The sequence below is a fragment of the Thamnophis sirtalis genome, unplaced genomic scaffold, assembly GCF_051295495.1.
Source record: "Thamnophis sirtalis isolate CommonGarterSnake01/CBP01778 unplaced genomic scaffold, rThaSir2_p1.2 scaffold_5, whole genome shotgun sequence".
NCBI lineage: Eukaryota > Metazoa > Chordata > Lepidosauria > Squamata > Natricidae > Thamnophis > Thamnophis sirtalis.
In genome coordinates, this window is record NW_028261385.1 from 110094230 (window position 1) to 110111434 (window position 17205).

At 41.6% G+C, this 17205-nt stretch overlaps 1 protein-coding gene across 4 annotated transcripts in view; it reads left to right on the top strand.

The window, feature by feature from the left end:
• Nucleotides 1-17205, top strand: part of GSK3B (glycogen synthase kinase 3 beta) — a 116176-nt gene that overhangs the window by 68592 nt on the left and 30379 nt on the right. For all 4 annotated transcript variants that reach the window (XM_014066531.2, XM_014066532.2, XM_014066533.2 and 1 more), the window contains 3 exons: nucleotides 2843-2949; nucleotides 7980-8077; nucleotides 16553-16648. In XM_014066531.2, coding sequence (XP_013922006.1) covers nucleotides 2843-2949; nucleotides 7980-8077; nucleotides 16553-16648 — 301 coding nt within the window. The remainder of the gene's footprint in view (nucleotides 1-2842; nucleotides 2950-7979; nucleotides 8078-16552; nucleotides 16649-17205) is intronic.

A 17205-nucleotide genomic window follows, 5' to 3' on the forward strand; every position in this document is an offset into this window, starting at 1 on the left:
AGGAAGGAAGGGGAAGAGGAAGGAGTAGGAGAAAGGTAAGGGAAGAAGGAATGGGAAGGAGAGGAGGAAGGAAGAAAGTAGAGAAGGGAGGGAGGGAGAAAGAAAAGAAAGGAAAATAAGATCGTGTTTCAACTGGCGGAAGGGATGGTAAATAAAGCAACCCAAACTGTATATTTTAACCTATTAAATGAAATAATAAATGTATAAGAATGATAAATGTAAAGAAGAATAACAATTATGTGAATGTATACTTAAAATGCTATGTAAGAGAACAACAAATAAAAAAATTTCGGGGCGGGGGACAAATAGCTTTAAATAGGCTTTCTCCTTGGATTTCTGGGGTCAACTTTAAATAGAAAATATTTTTTCACCCAGATCACAATCCATTTGCAGTTAATGGGGCTAGTTGTTGTATTTATTTCTGTTGTATTTATGTCTATGTGGAGATTGGAATTTGCAGCAAATGGCAGAAAACCAGAATGACAGACTTCTATTGGTTGGTGATATCTGTATACTACAAAAATTCTTGTCATGATCTTTAACTAGGTGAAATGATGCAGCAGAGGGTAACACTGTTTTTAACTAAGTACCCCAAATTTACAGAATGTATAAAAAGTCCAGGACTCATGACTTCCAAGGGAATGAATGTGGGAAAGCTGGCCCTACTTCAGTGCTATGGGTTGCTGCTGCATTCATGTGATATTCATTTTCAACAATCAGACAATTTCCCAGCCAGTCTTACAATCCCTCATTTTCTCCCTCATCCAGCAGCAGCCACTTACCTGTCTGCTGGAAGGAGAAGAGAAGGGGGAAAGAAGGAAGGGACAGGGAGGAAGGAACCTCTGCCCACACCCTTCCTGGCTCATGCTACTCCCCACCCACAAAATGTTCCTGACCTGTCCCACCCTATATGCCTTTCCCGAAGGTTGCAGCATCTCTTGTGCACCCTGCATGATATGCACCACACCCATGAGCTTTTCCCAACTATGTGCTGCCTCTTGGGCATCTCCACACAATACCCATATCTCCCCCAAATAAAGTCCCTGACCAGCATAGCACCTCTTGCCTACCCCCAAGCATTTCTAGGTACCCTTCCTAACCCATGTCACCTGCCCCCTGATATGCCTCCCCAACTGGCTGGGCACTTCTCACACACACATGCAACCCCCATACATAACTATGTCCTTCGCTATAGCTGATTGATCATAGAAATGAACTTTTATTTAAATTCAATTTCCAATAACAGATTCAACAACATTTATATGCCATTGTCAAATGCTTTAAAATGTCCAAAGATAAGACAGTAGGTAGAATTCTGGAATATTTTGTGTGTAGTAGTAGTCTAACTGAATTGGACAGGAAATATACAATTATTTAAAGATGTTTATCCTACTTAACAGTAATGCAGTAGGTATTTATTAAAATTCTTAATTTTTAAAGTAATCATATCTAGCTACATCTTTTGGCACCCTTGCATGGTTTAGAAATAATCAGAAGCTAATTTGGTTTCTAGGAATCAAGAATGTGGGGGCTTTTGTGAATGTTAAATATATTATTTCTCTTAAAATAACCTTAATACTTCAAAAGAAACCATGCATTTTAAAATGTATTATAAGTATGAAATTTCCTTGTTTTCCTTTAGGGTAATATTTTTGTTCATTGCTGTAAAAAGTTAAATTGGATTATTCAGTGTGTAAATCCTCAACAGGTTTTTTATGTTTACTCTCCCTTTTAAAATATATTTATCTTTTTAAATAAATATGTCTGATCCTTTGGAATCAATTAAAAATTTCCTGGAAAACTGATAGATTTATGTACTAATATTTGAAGAGAGATTTTGTACTAAGAATTTATATTTTATCCATGGAGATTTGGACAAAAATATTTCTGTTTTTTTGATGTTATCTGCAGATATATTTCATCTTGCTTTTTCCTGTTTGCCCAAAATATCACTTAACCAGAGTATCCAGCTCATTAACATGGAATAATAAAAATGGTTTATCTACCATATTTTCCTGAAAATAAGACCTATCCAAAAAATAAGCCCTAACTTGCTTAATATAAGCTCTACCCCAAAAAATAAGCCCTGGTTAAGGCCCTGTCTACTCGTCCCGCCGTCTGGTTGCATGAGGTGGGGCAAGGTGCATGCGTAAAAATGAAGCTGGGATGGGGGGTAGAACTACTCCATGCACCCGCTTACCTCAGGACCGCTGCAACTAAGCCTTCCACATCCTAAAACATGTCATGCTCCTGAGATTTCTTCTGCAATTGCTTGCAGCTAGACGCTACATGGTGCATCGCGCCGGTGCGACTACTTGCAGCAGGATGCCACATGGCATGTTGCGCTGGTGCTGTCGCTCATGGCAGGAGGCAGCATGGCAGGTCACACAGGTGCTGCCGCTTGTGGCCAGATGCCATGTGGCTCGTTGTGCCGGTGCCAGTGCTCACGGTAGGATGCCATGTAGCACATTGCATCAGTGCCACCACTCGTGTGTGGAAAAGCACAACAAGCTGTGTGGCCTCCTGCCCCGAGCAGTGGCACTGGCATAACTTGCCACATGGCGTCTGGCTGCTCACGGCTGCAGAAGAAATCAGGCAGGAGCATGACAGGTGTCGGGCATGGGAGGCCTGGCTACAGTGTTCCTAAGATAAATGGGTAAGACATCCCCTGAAAATAAGACCAGGTCTTATTTTTAGGGAAACACGGTATTAAATAAATAATAAACTTGCATTTTGATATACATAAATTTTAGAGGAAGTACACATACTTTAAATATTATTTTACTGAAAATTGTATATTTTGTATATAACACTAAGCTTTATATTATAATTTCATTTCCAGTGCAAAGCAGCTAGTTCGTGGAGAGCCTAACGTCTCTTACATCTGCTCTCGATATTACAGAGCACCGGAGTTAATTTTTGGAGCCACAGATTATACTTCTAGTATAGGTATGTATTTGTTTATTCATTTTTAAACTGAAGTGATCAGTATATTGGAATGGAGAACAAAAGGTTACATACAGCATTACATAAACATATAGCCTTAGCGGAAGCAAGAAACAGACTCCTTGTCACAAAAAATCCCTTGTTATTTACCTCTTGTGAATTAATTGCTGTCAGGTGTGCCTCCTTCAGTATCCAAGAAAGAAAACCCTCAACTCCATTTGAGTAGAAATAAAGGTACTTTTACTAGATATGAAATGAAAGGAGCAATAGAAAAGCAAGTTCTGAGACAAAAAGGCACAAACGTTTACATTTCAAAAGTTTACCCAGGACCCTCCCCCTAGTTACCCCAACCCAATGTCCAAGCTGCAACTCCCAAAGGTGTCGTGGGTGCATCTTCAATTGGCCTCATTCAGTTGGTATGTAGAGACGGTTGATCTTGACCAAACCTAAACAGAAGCCATCAGCATGCGCAGAAGATGGTGAGAACAAACTCCCTTCATGATACTCCTTCAGCAACAGAAATTCCCCTCCCAAATACCACAAGTCCCCACCCTCCCCGTTACTGTGGCAGCCGATAGCAAGCAAGCAAAGTAGAGGCTGACAATTGTATTCACCCACTGAAAAGTCCAGGCAATAGTCCTCCAAAGAGTTAACTCCAGTAACAGACCTAATTGGTTTCTTGTGATAATTGCAAGACCATGAGCTCCCAGCCGAAAGTTGCAAATTAAATTCTGGCAAGCAGTCTTTGTGGCACGAAACACAATGAGCAGAATCTTCAGAAATACGAACTGTTGTCTCCTACAACAACCACTCCCCTTTCCTTCTATTTATTCCCTAGCCAGGGATGGGCCATTCAGCATCCATGTGTGCTTTGCTTCCTGAGTTGACTTCTTGTCCTCCGTTGTTCATCTCTCCCAACTGCTCTGTGCATATGTGCCTCTAGAACAGGCCATAGCTGTTCTTCCTCCTCATTCAGACCAGCCTCCAAAGGCAGCTGCCTTTCCGGTGGCTGGGAAATGTTGGATGGCCCTGGCTCTGTCTTTGGGTCCAACACAGAGCATCCATCAGAACCTTCCCCAGACTCCAGAACTGGCCCAAGTTCCTCCCCAACCTCTTCATTGCCGAGTCTGCCATCAGCTCTGCTGGCAGCTGGTGGGTCACAACACATATTTCTTCTCATTAATGAATGAAAGAAAATAGAGGAAATCCATTCAGTTGGTAAATTCCTTTTTTCCTCTTTTATATGAGTCACCACGACTCTCTGGAGCAGGGATGTCAAACTGGTGGGCCGGATGCGTCATGTACAGGCCACACCCACCACAGCGCTGCAAATGGGAAAAACGTCACGAAACGTTACATGATGGCAACGTGACACGGCGAGTTTGAAATCTGTGCTCTAGAGTCCCCAAAAGTAGATACTAAGACAGTATCTAATTTCTCAATTCAGAACAGGCCCAGACTTGGAAAAACTCAGTTTCTTCCTTTATCCAACATCCAGATAAAATCCTAACCCAATACATTGTCTGTGTCTTTCATTGGGAGAATTTTTAATAGATAAAGTTCCCACCAGAACTTGTAACCAAATAAGTTACAAACCAAATCTGTCCACATGCCAAAAAGTTACTGAGGGCAGTAGGGTCTTGACAAAAATACTGTTTTGCTTCCAAGGAATTGCAGAAGAACGAAGTGTGACATCATGAAGTCACAAGAAGAAATGGATTTTCATATTTTTAAAGGGATTGGAATTTTATATTGTTTTTAATAAAGCAGGTTTGTTAAGGCAACTGGAAGGTTTTAAAAATGTCCCTTGAGTAAAATTTGATTCTTAGTATATCATAGGCATAACAATATACATTTCTTGGTAACAATCCATATGGAGTTTGCCATTGCATTTTCTTTCCTCCTCAATCTACAATCCAGCCTCAGATTCGTGGTATTAATCAGGCCTGATCCTGCTTATTTTTTCAAGATTGGATGTATTTGGCTAGGTGCTACCAGTTACTAAGACTCTAGACATTTACTAAGCTTATTTTAATTATTGTTATTATTATTATTTTAAAAATAAATAGAAAATTGCCCTACTAAAAATCAATGAGTTTATACTTAATTTATTGAAATAATCTGTGGGGGCTGTAGAATGGTGGCCAGTAAGATCTCAGTTTCTGGATTAGTGGATGAGTACTATCAGATATTACAACTGTAGTGTTTTGGGATTTGTTTGGTTGTTGTTGTTGTTTTTTGGTAAAAATAGTACATTGTACTCATGAAAAACATACAGTACCTGCAATTTGGATATTACTTCACTGTCATTTTCTTAATTTTAATATTGCTGTTTCCCTAAGTTGATTCAGGTAATGAATAATGCAAAACCATATTTAAAATTGATTCCCTCCCAAGCCATGCTTTATTAAATTTACATTGCATTTTAAAGTTATTTATCCCTTAAGTTTGTTTCCATTTTTTAATACAATGTAAAATATTTTTTCTTTGAAATCCATTCCTTTTTCATCTTTAGACACTTTAGAATTTAATAATTGTTATGCAGAGCTCACTTTCTGTCAAGGAACTTCATACTGGGCTTCTTTTTTTTCTCTCAGGGGTCTTGGCTCTACTAAAGAGAATAGTTGGAAACTCAGATTTCTGGAGGAGAGAGGATTAAAGCCACTTCCCATTTATCTAGCCATTCCTAAATTATCACTATTGCAGTTACTGCTTCTTTAACTGAAGCTTCTAAAAGCTCCCATGCTTACTATTGCCACAAGGCCCATCAGCCATAAAGTCTTCTTATTAAAGAAGCAATCTAATAGTTATTAAGGCACCCCATAGAAAGTGGGAGACCATGCATTCTTGTCCCACCTTAGCCATGAAATCCAGTTGGGTGACTTTGGGCCAGTCGCTCTCTCTCAGCCCAACTCCCTTCACAGGGTTTATGGGGAAAGCAAGAGGAGGAAGTGTGTTGGATACGTTTACTGCCTTGAGTTATTTGTAAACAAAGGCAGGGTATAAATAAATGTTTCCAGAATTAATTTTTCTTCATTATCTTATGGCTTTCTGAACATGGCTGATATCATATGATGGGGATTGGCAACATGCCACATAAAACTTCTTTCATGTTACTGACCTTCCAGAATGATACATTTTAGATAAGATTGCATGAAAATTGTTTCATTTCTTCTCAACACCTACAAACTTCCATTAGGATACATACTACACGAAAAGATTGCTGATTTCTCAATTGTATTGTGATTCTGCTTGAATATATCATTCTAGTCATTATATCTTAAAGATAAGGCAGAGAAAACTATAGGAATGATGTGCTGAAGCAGCTGAGCTATAAGAAAATACTAGATTTATGCCTTTTTAACTTCAAGAGAAATTTATAAGTATGTCTAGCATGAAAAAAGTGTCTTTTTTCTATCTCAAAATATTAGAACTTCAGTCAATTCATTGAAATTTAATATGGAGAGATTCCATGAAAGTAAAAGGGCACACAATACTTAAAAATGCTTATTTAAATACACACTAAACTGTTGTATACAGGGAACTGTGTTAGCTTATGAAATGAAAATCTACTAGTTTAACTTTGCAACATTCTGCTGCCAAATGTATTAATGGCCACACATTTTAAAAGAGAATGTGTTAGCAAAAAGTTACTAACCTTCATGTTCTTATTCTGTAAAATGTAAATGACACATTCTGAAATCAAATTTCAGGGACAAAACAGTGTTCTGCTTGTAAATTGTTCTGTAAATTAGTTAGCAGTTTTGTGACACCCAGTGGTGGGCTAGATATTATGCATGACAAAATTAGTGCACCAGAGAAATGCTGTGGCTATAATTTACTTGGACTTTTGGTATTTGGAATTTGGTAAAGTAGACCACAACCTACTACTTAATAAGATAGAAAAATATGGGTTAGATAGCATACACCACCAGATGGATTTGCAACTGGCTGGCCAACTGCACTCAACGTGCAAGTCCTCAATGGAACTACGTATATATGGAAGGAAGTATGCAGTGGGGTACCCCAAGGCTCTGTCCTAGGCCCAGTACTCTTCAATATCTTAGTTAATGATTTAGATGAGAGGATACATTGGGAACTCATCAAATTTGCAAATGACACCAAGCTGGCAGGAATAGTCGACACTCAGAAAAGATAGGCTTTAGATACAGAAGGATCTTGACAGACATGAACATTGGGCCCAACTAACAAAATAAAATTCAATGGTGAAAAAAGCTTCTACATTTAGGCAAGAAAAACCAAATGCACATGTATTGTATAGGTGCTACCTGACTCAATAGTAGTAATTTTGAGAGAGATCTTGGACACTCACCTAAATATGAGGTAGCGATGTGCAACAGCTGGTAAAAAAGCCAACACAGTCCTAAGCTGCATTAACAGAGGGATAGAATCAAAATCACGTGAATACCACTCTATATAATGCCTTGGTAAGATCACATTTGCATCCAGTTTTGGTCACTACAATGTAAAAAAGATGTGGAGACATTAATGGAATGATTTGCCTCCAGAAGTTGTGGATGCTCCAACACTGGAAGTTTTAAGGAGAGATTGAATAACCATTTGTCTGAAATAGTATAGTGCTTCCTGCCTGTGCAGGATGTTGGACTAGAAGACCTCCAAGGTCCCTTCCAATTCTATTATTGTGTTCTGTTATATAAGATATTGGACTAGGAATGGGGAGAGCCATATTGAAATCTAACCTCATTGGATGATTTAAGCCAGCACTATTTGTGAACCCAGCCTCCCTCAAAGATAGTTGTGGGTGAAAAAAATCTAGATCCTCTATCCTGATCTTATAAAGAAAAGGCAGGACATAGATTTGGAAATTAACTAAATAATAATACACTGATTGCAGAAATGAGAGCATTGGAATATAAAGGCTCTGAACGCTGCATATGCCTCATGGTCTCCAGATATATTTGCTTATGTTTGTGATGTAGATATAGCCATGTTGGATACACAATTCTTGTAATGGTCCCCTATGTTTTCTTTTTCTCTCCCTCTCTCTCTAGATGTTTGGTCGGCGGGTTGTGTGTTGGCAGAATTGTTATTAGGACAGCCAATTTTCCCAGGAGATAGTGGTGTAGATCAGTTGGTGGAAATAATTAAGGTAAGAGGTTTTTTTAATTATCTGAACATCATTTTAAAATACAAAACAAACGTTTCTAAATTCTTCTTTCTAGTTAAAACTAACTGTGATACCTTTTAAAATAAGGAGCAGATATTGTAGAGATAACCAACCGTAATTGTGGTGTCTTAACTGATTTTCCAAAGATGAGGAAGTTAATTTTCCATATTCTAAAAAAAAAAAAAACCAACAAAAAAAGCAAACAAAAAAATTAAATATCAACAACAAATAAAAGATTGAAAAATCCTTAAACTAAGGAGAAATTTATTCTAACCTGATTACCATTTCTTACCTATATTTATAGTGTTTTTCTTGTGTGATCTTTGTGATTCATATGTAAAGAGGTTATGTACCTATTCAGAGCCTTTGGAATCTTCTAGCAATAATAGATTTGGAGATGGGGGAAGTCCTCTCCTTTTTCTTTCCTTTACATAAGTAGGTGCAGTGCCCACTAATCTCAAGTTTGTTTTCCGCTACAGTGACCAGAACAGTCTTTTGAAGTTTCATCATTCAAGTGTTTTGAGAATTTATTCATTTGATTTAACATATTTGCCCCTCCATTTTGGATAGAGCACCGATGATCCAGTGGTGGCTTTCAATTTTTTTTAGAACCTCTTCTGTAGGTGTGGCATGGTTTTTGGGAGTGGCTCGGTGGTCATGTGACCAGGTGGGAGTGGCTTGGTGGTCATGTGACTAGGTGGGCATGGCCAACTTGGAAAATGTGATGAAACTCAATGACGCTCTTGCTTAACAACCAAAGATTTGAGCTCAATTGTGGGCATAAGTTCTCTCTTTTTCTTTCTTTCTTTCTTTCTTTCTTTCTTTCTTTCTTTCTTTCTTTCTTACTTACTTTCTTTCTTTCTTTTTTTTCTTTCTTTCTTTCTTTCTTTCTTTCATCTCTCTCCCACTTTCTTTTTCTTTCTTTCTCTCTCACTCTTTTTCTTTCTGTTTCTCACTCTCTGTGTCTGTCTGTCTGTCTGTCTCTCTCTGTGGCTCTTTATCTCTCCCTCCCTCCCTTCCTCCCTCTCTGTCTCTCTCTGTCATTATCTCTTTGTGTCTATCTGTCTGTCTGTCTCTCTCTCTGTCTCTCTCTGTCTCTCCTCTCTGTCACTCTGTGTGTGTGTCTGTGTCTGTGTCTGTCTGTGTGTCTTTCTCTCTCTCCCCCCCTCCCTTCCTCGCTCTCTGTCACCATGTGTGTGTGTGTGTGTGTCTGTCAGTCTCTCTGATTCCCTCCCTCCCTCTCTCTGTCTCTGTCTCTCTTTCTCTGTGCTTCTGTCTGTCTGTCTCTCACCCACATACTGTGGTCACCTTGTTTAGTGTTCCAATCACATTTGAAACACTCAACAACTGGCCTGCATTTATGGTTTTTTGCAGCATTCTGCAGTCATAGGACCAAAATATATGGTTAAAAGTACCCTGCAGCGGCAGTTTACCTGCGGGGCTCCGTAGAATATTCCAAGACCGATGCCATCACATCTCCCCTCTTCGGGGACAGGTCCTCTTCAGAAGAACAAGGCCTCCATGGTCCCCCTCACATTCCTCGTCTTCTGGCCGTGGCCCCACGCCATGGAAAAGATAGGCGCATGTGCACACATGCACAATTATAGGCCCGGAGAGGGAAGCCTCTGCACAAGCCCGGGCGAGTGAGAACAAGTTCCCGCCGTTACGAAGATTCTGGAATGAGGGATGGAATCTTCGCCATGGGACAGTAAAGCTCTGTCCCCAGAGGCAGCAGGACCAAAGCCCCTCTCCCAACTGGCCCCTCCTCCCTCTGAGGGCAAGGGACCCAGTTGCCCTGCTGCTTCTGGCTTCCTTCCGAGAGTCTCCATTCTCCAGGGCTGTAATTGTGCAGTGTGTGTGCGCGCGCGCCTGTTTCCCACGGCGTGGAGCGACTCTGAGCCCATCTGCGACCCCCCCATGGAAAACATAGGCACGCGCGCACACACTGCACAATTACAGCCCCGGAGAGTGGAGACCCTTGGAGGGAAGCCAGAGGCAGTGGGGCAGCCAGGTCCCTCACCCTTCAGAGGGAGGAGGGGCCAGTTGAGAGAGGGGCTTTGGTCCTGCTGCCTCTGGGGACGGAGCTTTACTGTCCCATGGCGAAGAGTCTGTCCTTCATCCCGGAGCCTTCGTAATGGCGGGAACTTGTTCTCACTCGTCCGGGCTTGTGCAGAGGCTTCCCTCTCCGGGCCTGTAATTGTGTGTGTGTGCAGGTAGGTTTAGGTTTGCGAACGTCAAGTGTGACATCCATGGAATGCCCTTTTTCCACTATGCGTGGATCCAACAACGTGAACTGAGGGAAGAGGGCTCTCGCTTTCCACCTCCGCCCCCCGCCCCAGATTTGCAAACCAAGACTTATGTGTCTCCATCTTCAGTCACCATCTGCTTCCAAGGCTGGGCTAAGTTCCCCAAGTCGGCTTCCACAGGCTGGATTCGGATATCCTCCAATTCCCGGACGAGATTTTCGAATTCGTCATCTTTCATGGAGCCTAAGCCACTGTCGTGCCTGTCGTCCTGGATCAGGTTGAACTGCCTGTCCTTCTTCAACACCCCCTGGGGGTGCATGTCCATTGTAAAATCCATCGGGTCGTCCAAAGTAGCAGGGCTCAGCATGACCTTGGCCAAGTGCACACAAATGCTCAGGTCCACCGCTTGATGCTCCTCAATTGGTTGCAAAGTTCTCTCCGGAGATTCTGGCAGGCGGAGGCAGCGCTCACCTATAGAGCTTTGCCAAAGGGATTTTTTTCTATGGGGCAGAAGGCAAGGCTTTCAAACTAGTCTGGTCCTGCTTGAAAAGACTGCTGTGGCGGAGCAAAGGGTGCCCTGGCTGAGGAATTCCCTCCCTCAGTCACACTCTGGAATTTTTTTCCTTTTTTTTTTCTACAGAAGGGAAAGTTCTTTTGACTGTACAGCTCGATGTGATTAAGGCGGTTCTGCTCCTCCGTGGAGCCTTTGCACTTCTTGCCTTCCCTCTGTGTGATTCCTTGCGGATTTGCACGGATCGAGGTGAGGGTAAACAAAAACTTGCAATCCCTCAAAAGGCCCCTCTTTGGGAATTCCCTCATTGGGTTGTAATTTATTTTTGGTTGGGAAAAGATGCTGGGTCTTTCTCGCAGGGCGGAGAGTGGGGAATTTCCTTTTGCACTGCAAAGCCGTTCTTGAAGGGGAATCTTAAAAGCTGTGAATTTGAGGCAGCACCTCAATTTTTCCTCAGTAACGGAAATCACTGTTCACGACCCCAGGTTTTCTTACGTTTGCGCATAGCAATTTTTGCTCATGTTTGAAAGTTGCCCAGTTTTCACGGCTTCCTTCATCTTTTAACAGCAGCTGCAAGGCAGGCAGAAGTGCGTTTGTGGGAGGCTTCATCTGCTTCATTCACTTGTTCGGGCAGCAGAGAACGAAAGGAGATAGGCAAGGGCAAAGGAGTCTGCAACCTCCTTCATTCACACATTTGGGCAATGGGTGGGGCACTCCTTCAGAAAAAGATAGAAGGCATGTGAGAAAACCCCCCTTCCCACTGCCCAAACATTTGAATGAAGGAGGCTGCAGGCTCCTTTGCCCTCAGCTATGCGATCTCCTTTTGTTCTTTGCTACCCGAACGAGTGAATGAGGCAGATAGAGAAAGGAGATTGCATCGGGCGGTGGGAGCGAGCGAGGGGGGAAAGGCGGGAGGGAGCGTTCTGGTACTGCGCCACCGGATGAATGGGTTCTAAAACATACGCTCAATTTCACAAATGGGTTCTAGCCTACCGGTTAAAACCATCTGAAACCCACCCCTGCAATGATCACTCTTTCCCCAAACACCTCACTTTAGCCTTCTGGCCCTTTCCAGCCAAAGTTCAGTTCTTCTTCTTTGTCTAGATGAAACTTTATAAACTGCTAGAATGAAGCCACCTTCTTGGCTTTGTTATTGGCCAAAAATAAGTTATTATTGGTACATGTTTCTGCTAGAAGCCGACATACCAGCAGATGGGCCAGGTTTTATGTCTCCACATTCACGTAGTGCGTTGTTATCTACTAAGAGCCTTCACTTGAGCTTATTGGTTTTGCATTAGGCACTCCAACTTTATTTGATCACACATATAGACAGAATCTTACTAGATTGAACATAGATTCTAAAAGGATATATTCTGGGAAGTTCTAGGGAATGGCTATCCTAAATCCCTTCCTCATTCTCCCATCCATCTTGGGATTGTGTTGTTCTTCTCTCTCCCCCTTCCCTTTGGAATATGTTCCCTCCTTTCTGGGAAACTGCAACTTCACCATTCATCCACAATAGCTCTCTGTTAAGACTTTTGCTATTTTTGTTTATCCTAAAACATATAAATCAAGACTCTCTTCCTCATCCTGTGATCATTCAGACCAAATGCAGAACACCTTCCCATAGTGAAACAAACAGACACATGGGGGGGGGATACTATGGAACATACATCACAAATCACCCTATAGTAACAATAAGTGCTGTGTGGTTGCGTATTGAAATCCAGAAAAATAAATAGCATTTGGAGGTTTGTGCAAAGCTGCGACAGAGCGTTGCACCAGGAGACCTCCATGGATATCATTTCTGAAATGTTAACTTTTTAAACATTGTACACACAGGAAAATCTCCCCTCCCCATCATGGTTTGATTTTGCTTGAGATGGGGGAGAAAGATTGGAAGCAGGCAGGGTGAAGAAAGTGATCTCCAGGTTGGAAGGGGGGTGTTTCCTGCCAATCCTCCTTTCAAAGAGGAGTCTTGCACAGATGCACATCCAAACTGCTCCTCTCTTTGTGACTTCAAAGCCTCCAGTCTTGCAATCCTGTTCAGGGAAGGTGGGGGTTTGCTCTGAACCTGCGGCAGAGCATTGCACTGGGAGGCCTCCATGGATGAGATTGAGTTGCATCTCTTGCTCCAGCAAGAGGGATGCAGGCTGGGGGTTTGGTCAGGGAAGGTGGGCTTTTGGGGTGGAAAGGAAAAAGGGGTGATCTCCCCTTCCTTCCTCCGTCCTGCTGCAGAGCTGCCATGAAGCTCACTCGGGGCTGTGCTACCAATGGTGAAGGGGGGGCCTGGCAAGCTGGCGGCTGGCGAGGTGCTCCGGAAGTCATAGATCTGAGCCAAATTGCCTCACGCCAGGCAAGAGCAGCCCAGGAGGGCTGCTGAGAGCACCATAGCCAGGAGGGAGAAGAGCCCCTATAAGACCAGCTGCAGCAGGCCCACCAACCAGGCAGAGGCAGGCGGGGTGGAGCCGATTCCTAACGGGTGCATGGCTTTCTGCCTCATTGTAGCAGCAGCCTCATTGTAGCAACACCCAAGCTCCAGGCCTGGCTGAGCACAAACTGTGGTTGCTGCCTGCTCCAGAGCCACAAGATGAGCTGCAGAAGAGAGGGGTCCTCGGCTGCAAAGTTGTGTGGCACCATGGGCGGGGCTGGGGCTAGCAAGAGTGCGCCGGAAACATCTCCAGGTGCCCAGAGAGACAGAACTTCCGGCCCTCACTAGCTCAGTTGATTAAGGGGCTGAGCAGCCATGAGACGACCATGCTCGCCACCTACTGCACCTCAAAAAAATTAATACCCCCCCCCAAAAGAAGCCCTAGCCATTTTGGAGGGGAGTCAAAAGAAAATAAGACCTGGTCTTATTTTTGGAAAAACATGGTAGTGTCCTTTGAAAGGTGCTGATTGTGGCTATTCCTGTTGTTTTCAGTACTCAAAATGTTCCAAAGACTCCTGTTTTGTGATCTCTTCACAAGGAGCAACTATTTAGAACACATGTGAGCAGTCTTCTGTCCTCTCCTTCTCTGAGGAGGTTCTAAAGAGTTGATTTACTCAACAGCTCTTTTTTTGTAGTAGTTGATTTTCCTTTTTAGTTGGCCATTTCTACCCAGTTCTCAAGAAGTCGAATGAACTATTTGAAACTGTCTTACATGGTTCACCTGGATACAGGAAGGATTTTTTAAATTAAAAATAATTTAACTGCTTCCTTTAAGTAGATGGAACTCATTCCACACTTAATTACCCACTCACACCTTAACTCTGATGCTTTCTGGGTGATAAGTGAGAATAAAGGTCCAACAGACATGTTGTTGCCTACATCTCTATATCTCATGAAAAAGAATTTACAGTTATATAAAAAAGTACGTTCTTTGGTTTTATGATTTTATGTATCAGGACATAATTAAAAAATCATCTGGTCCTTAGCAATTCTTAAAAGTAGGTAGCTACAACTTCAAATGAATAACAACACATAACATATTACACTATGTCATCTCCAGCACTGATGTGTGTGTTAACACAATGCCAAAGAGTAAAGACACCAGCAATGATCTTAGAGAAGTAATTGTTGCTGCCCATCAATCTGGTCATAAGGCCATTTCCAAATAATTTAGTCCATCATTCTACAGTGAAGAAGATTATTTACTATGGAACATGGTGTTGCCCTACAAGTGTATTTAGAAGCTGTAGCTAGTCTAGAATACGGTAGCTCATATGATGATGAGTGCTCCTCCAATTATCCATGAAATACATTTATTCCAAGAATTGTACTGGTTGCTATTTGGCTTCTGGGTGCAATTCTGGATTCATGAGTCCTGCTTGAAGAGCAGGTGGCAATCCTGCTTAGCAGAATTTTCATGCAACTTTGTGTTGTATATCAGTTGTACCCTTCCCTGTATTGTGAAGTCTAGCACTTAGTCACTCATGCCCCATCATCACTTGGTTGGAATGCTGCAATGCGGTCTACATGGGGCTACTCTTGAAAAGTATTTAGAAACTACAACTGGTACAGAGTGCAGTAATGTGAACAGTTCTGGAGGCTCCTAGGGCGGTACATGTAACACTGCTGTTAAAAGAGCTGCATTGGTTCCCCCTTTGCTTTTGGGTTCAATAGAAAGTCTTGGTTAGGCCTCCCCACTCACACTAATAGAAGAGGCTTTCCTCAGACTTCATTGGATCAGGAATTTCAGCTAGTGGGGCCAAGAAGAATTACCTTCTCTGCTGTGACTCCATACCCTCTGGAACATCTTGCCTCCAAGGGATGAAATCTGCCCCTACCCTTCTGCCGTTCTAGAAGGACCTTAAAACCTGGTACTCTCAATTGGCTTGGGATCCTGATGGGGGCATGCTATGCTGGAGATGGCTGATTGAGTGAGAGACATCCCGTCTGTGCTTTTGGTTTTAACCTTTTATTTAATTGTTAATTATAATGCTTATATTTATGCTTTTATGCTGTTGTAAATCACCCTGAGTCACTCTGGATAGTGAAATAGGTGGCACAGGGTGTCCTATACATTTTATAAATACATACATTCAAATGTTGCTTATTATCCGTAAAGTCCTTCATGTTCAGAGCCTGGTATCTCTGAGTCCATCTTATTCCCTGTCCCTCCCTAAAGGCTCTAGCAGGGCAGCATTCTATCTATCCCCTGATAGTACTTATCTAAAGTGTTGCCCTTTTCCTTCTGGCCTTTAGGAAGTTGATGAAAACTTGGGTGTTTCTTCAAACCCGGTGCTTCATATCTAGTAAACGTACTTTATCTCTATTAAAATGGAGTTGAGGTTTTCCTTGGATATTGAAGGAGGCATGCTCGACATTAAGATTGTCTGTTTGCATTCAGGGGCAGAATATATACCCATGTTTCAGACAACATTTTCTTAGTTTCTACATAGTCTTCTACTGATCCCCCTCTGCTGAAAATAGTCTTTGCAAATATACCTCTTGCTTATTTAGTAGTCGCCATAATAGCCATGTGTTGCTACACTATTATAACTGGCTTACATGATTATCATCACCTATTGAAACATCCTGAGTAAATATTCCTCTATCAGAAGCAGATATAATGCCTAGAACCTCTTCGGAGGATTCAGTCCTATTTTTCCTTAGGAGTAAGGTAGATGGGGTTCTTATAATCTGTCAGAAGCCCCCTAAAACTGTTACTCTGCTAAATTTAGTATTTAAACTAAATATTCAGCTAAATCCAGTCCTATCAAGACTAAAAACCTATCAAGACTAAAAACCAAGCATTTTGACCACTTTGAGTTTCAGGTTCATGATGTTTTGGCACTGTAACTTTCATAAAGATGCTTTTTGTTCTCTGTTTTTCTAATTCACATTTTATAAAATGTTTGGTCCTTTTTAGTCACCTACATTGTTACTAGTCCCAGCTCAATTTTCTTATGATCCTATTTGATTGTCAAAGCTTTGGTGGTGTCTAATGCTCACATTCATCTTGCAGATGACTGTAATTTTTTGGGGGGGGCGGGGGGAGTTGGTTAGTTGGCTTGGTTTATTTTGAAAACCAGTTTTTGCCTTTTTGCGTCAAAAAATTCTGATATTGCACACAGGCTCAAGAAATCTAAAATGCATACCATGTTGTATTGCAATCTATACATTTGTATTTTTGCAGTAAATTTACTATATGTTAAGGGTAGTGATCCCTTTCTTGAAAAAAATTGTAATAGTTCATCTTTTTTTTTATTTTCCAGGTCCTTGGAACTCCCACAAGAGAACAAATTAGAGAAATGAATCCAAATTATACAGAATTTAAATTCCCTCAGATTAAAGCACATCCATGGACTAAGGTGAGTCTCTTTGAAATGGTTGTGTGTGTATGTGTGTCGGGGGCATATTCAACACTGAGGTCTGTATGTTTATTTTTACAGAACCATGACATTATATCATATAATAGTCCTACAAATTCCTAATCTTATTATTTATCTGTGTTCAGAGTAAATTTGTTGATGTGTCTGAAACGTGCAAATTTTTCTTCTCATCTGCAATCCTCCATATTTCTACAAGTTATTTTGGAGATTTTATGAGAATTACCAATGGCAATTTGGGATGGGTATGCTGCCATACACATTGAAGAAAAGGGAAATATAATTCTTCTGCATAGAAAATGCCTTTTGCTTATGTGATTTAAAAAAAGCTTTTAGAGTAGGTATTTTTTGAATAGCATTGCTTCCTCTGTGTGAAAAGAGTGCCAAATAGATTGTGACTGAAACAGAGTAACAGCAAGAAAGAAATCTTTACCGAGATAGCACAGTTTGGGGAGGGGAGGGGGGACGAATGGGTGGAAGGGAACCAGAAGGCACAATTTCTGGCCTCCAAATAAAATAAGAGTCCAGTGAAGCTAAAA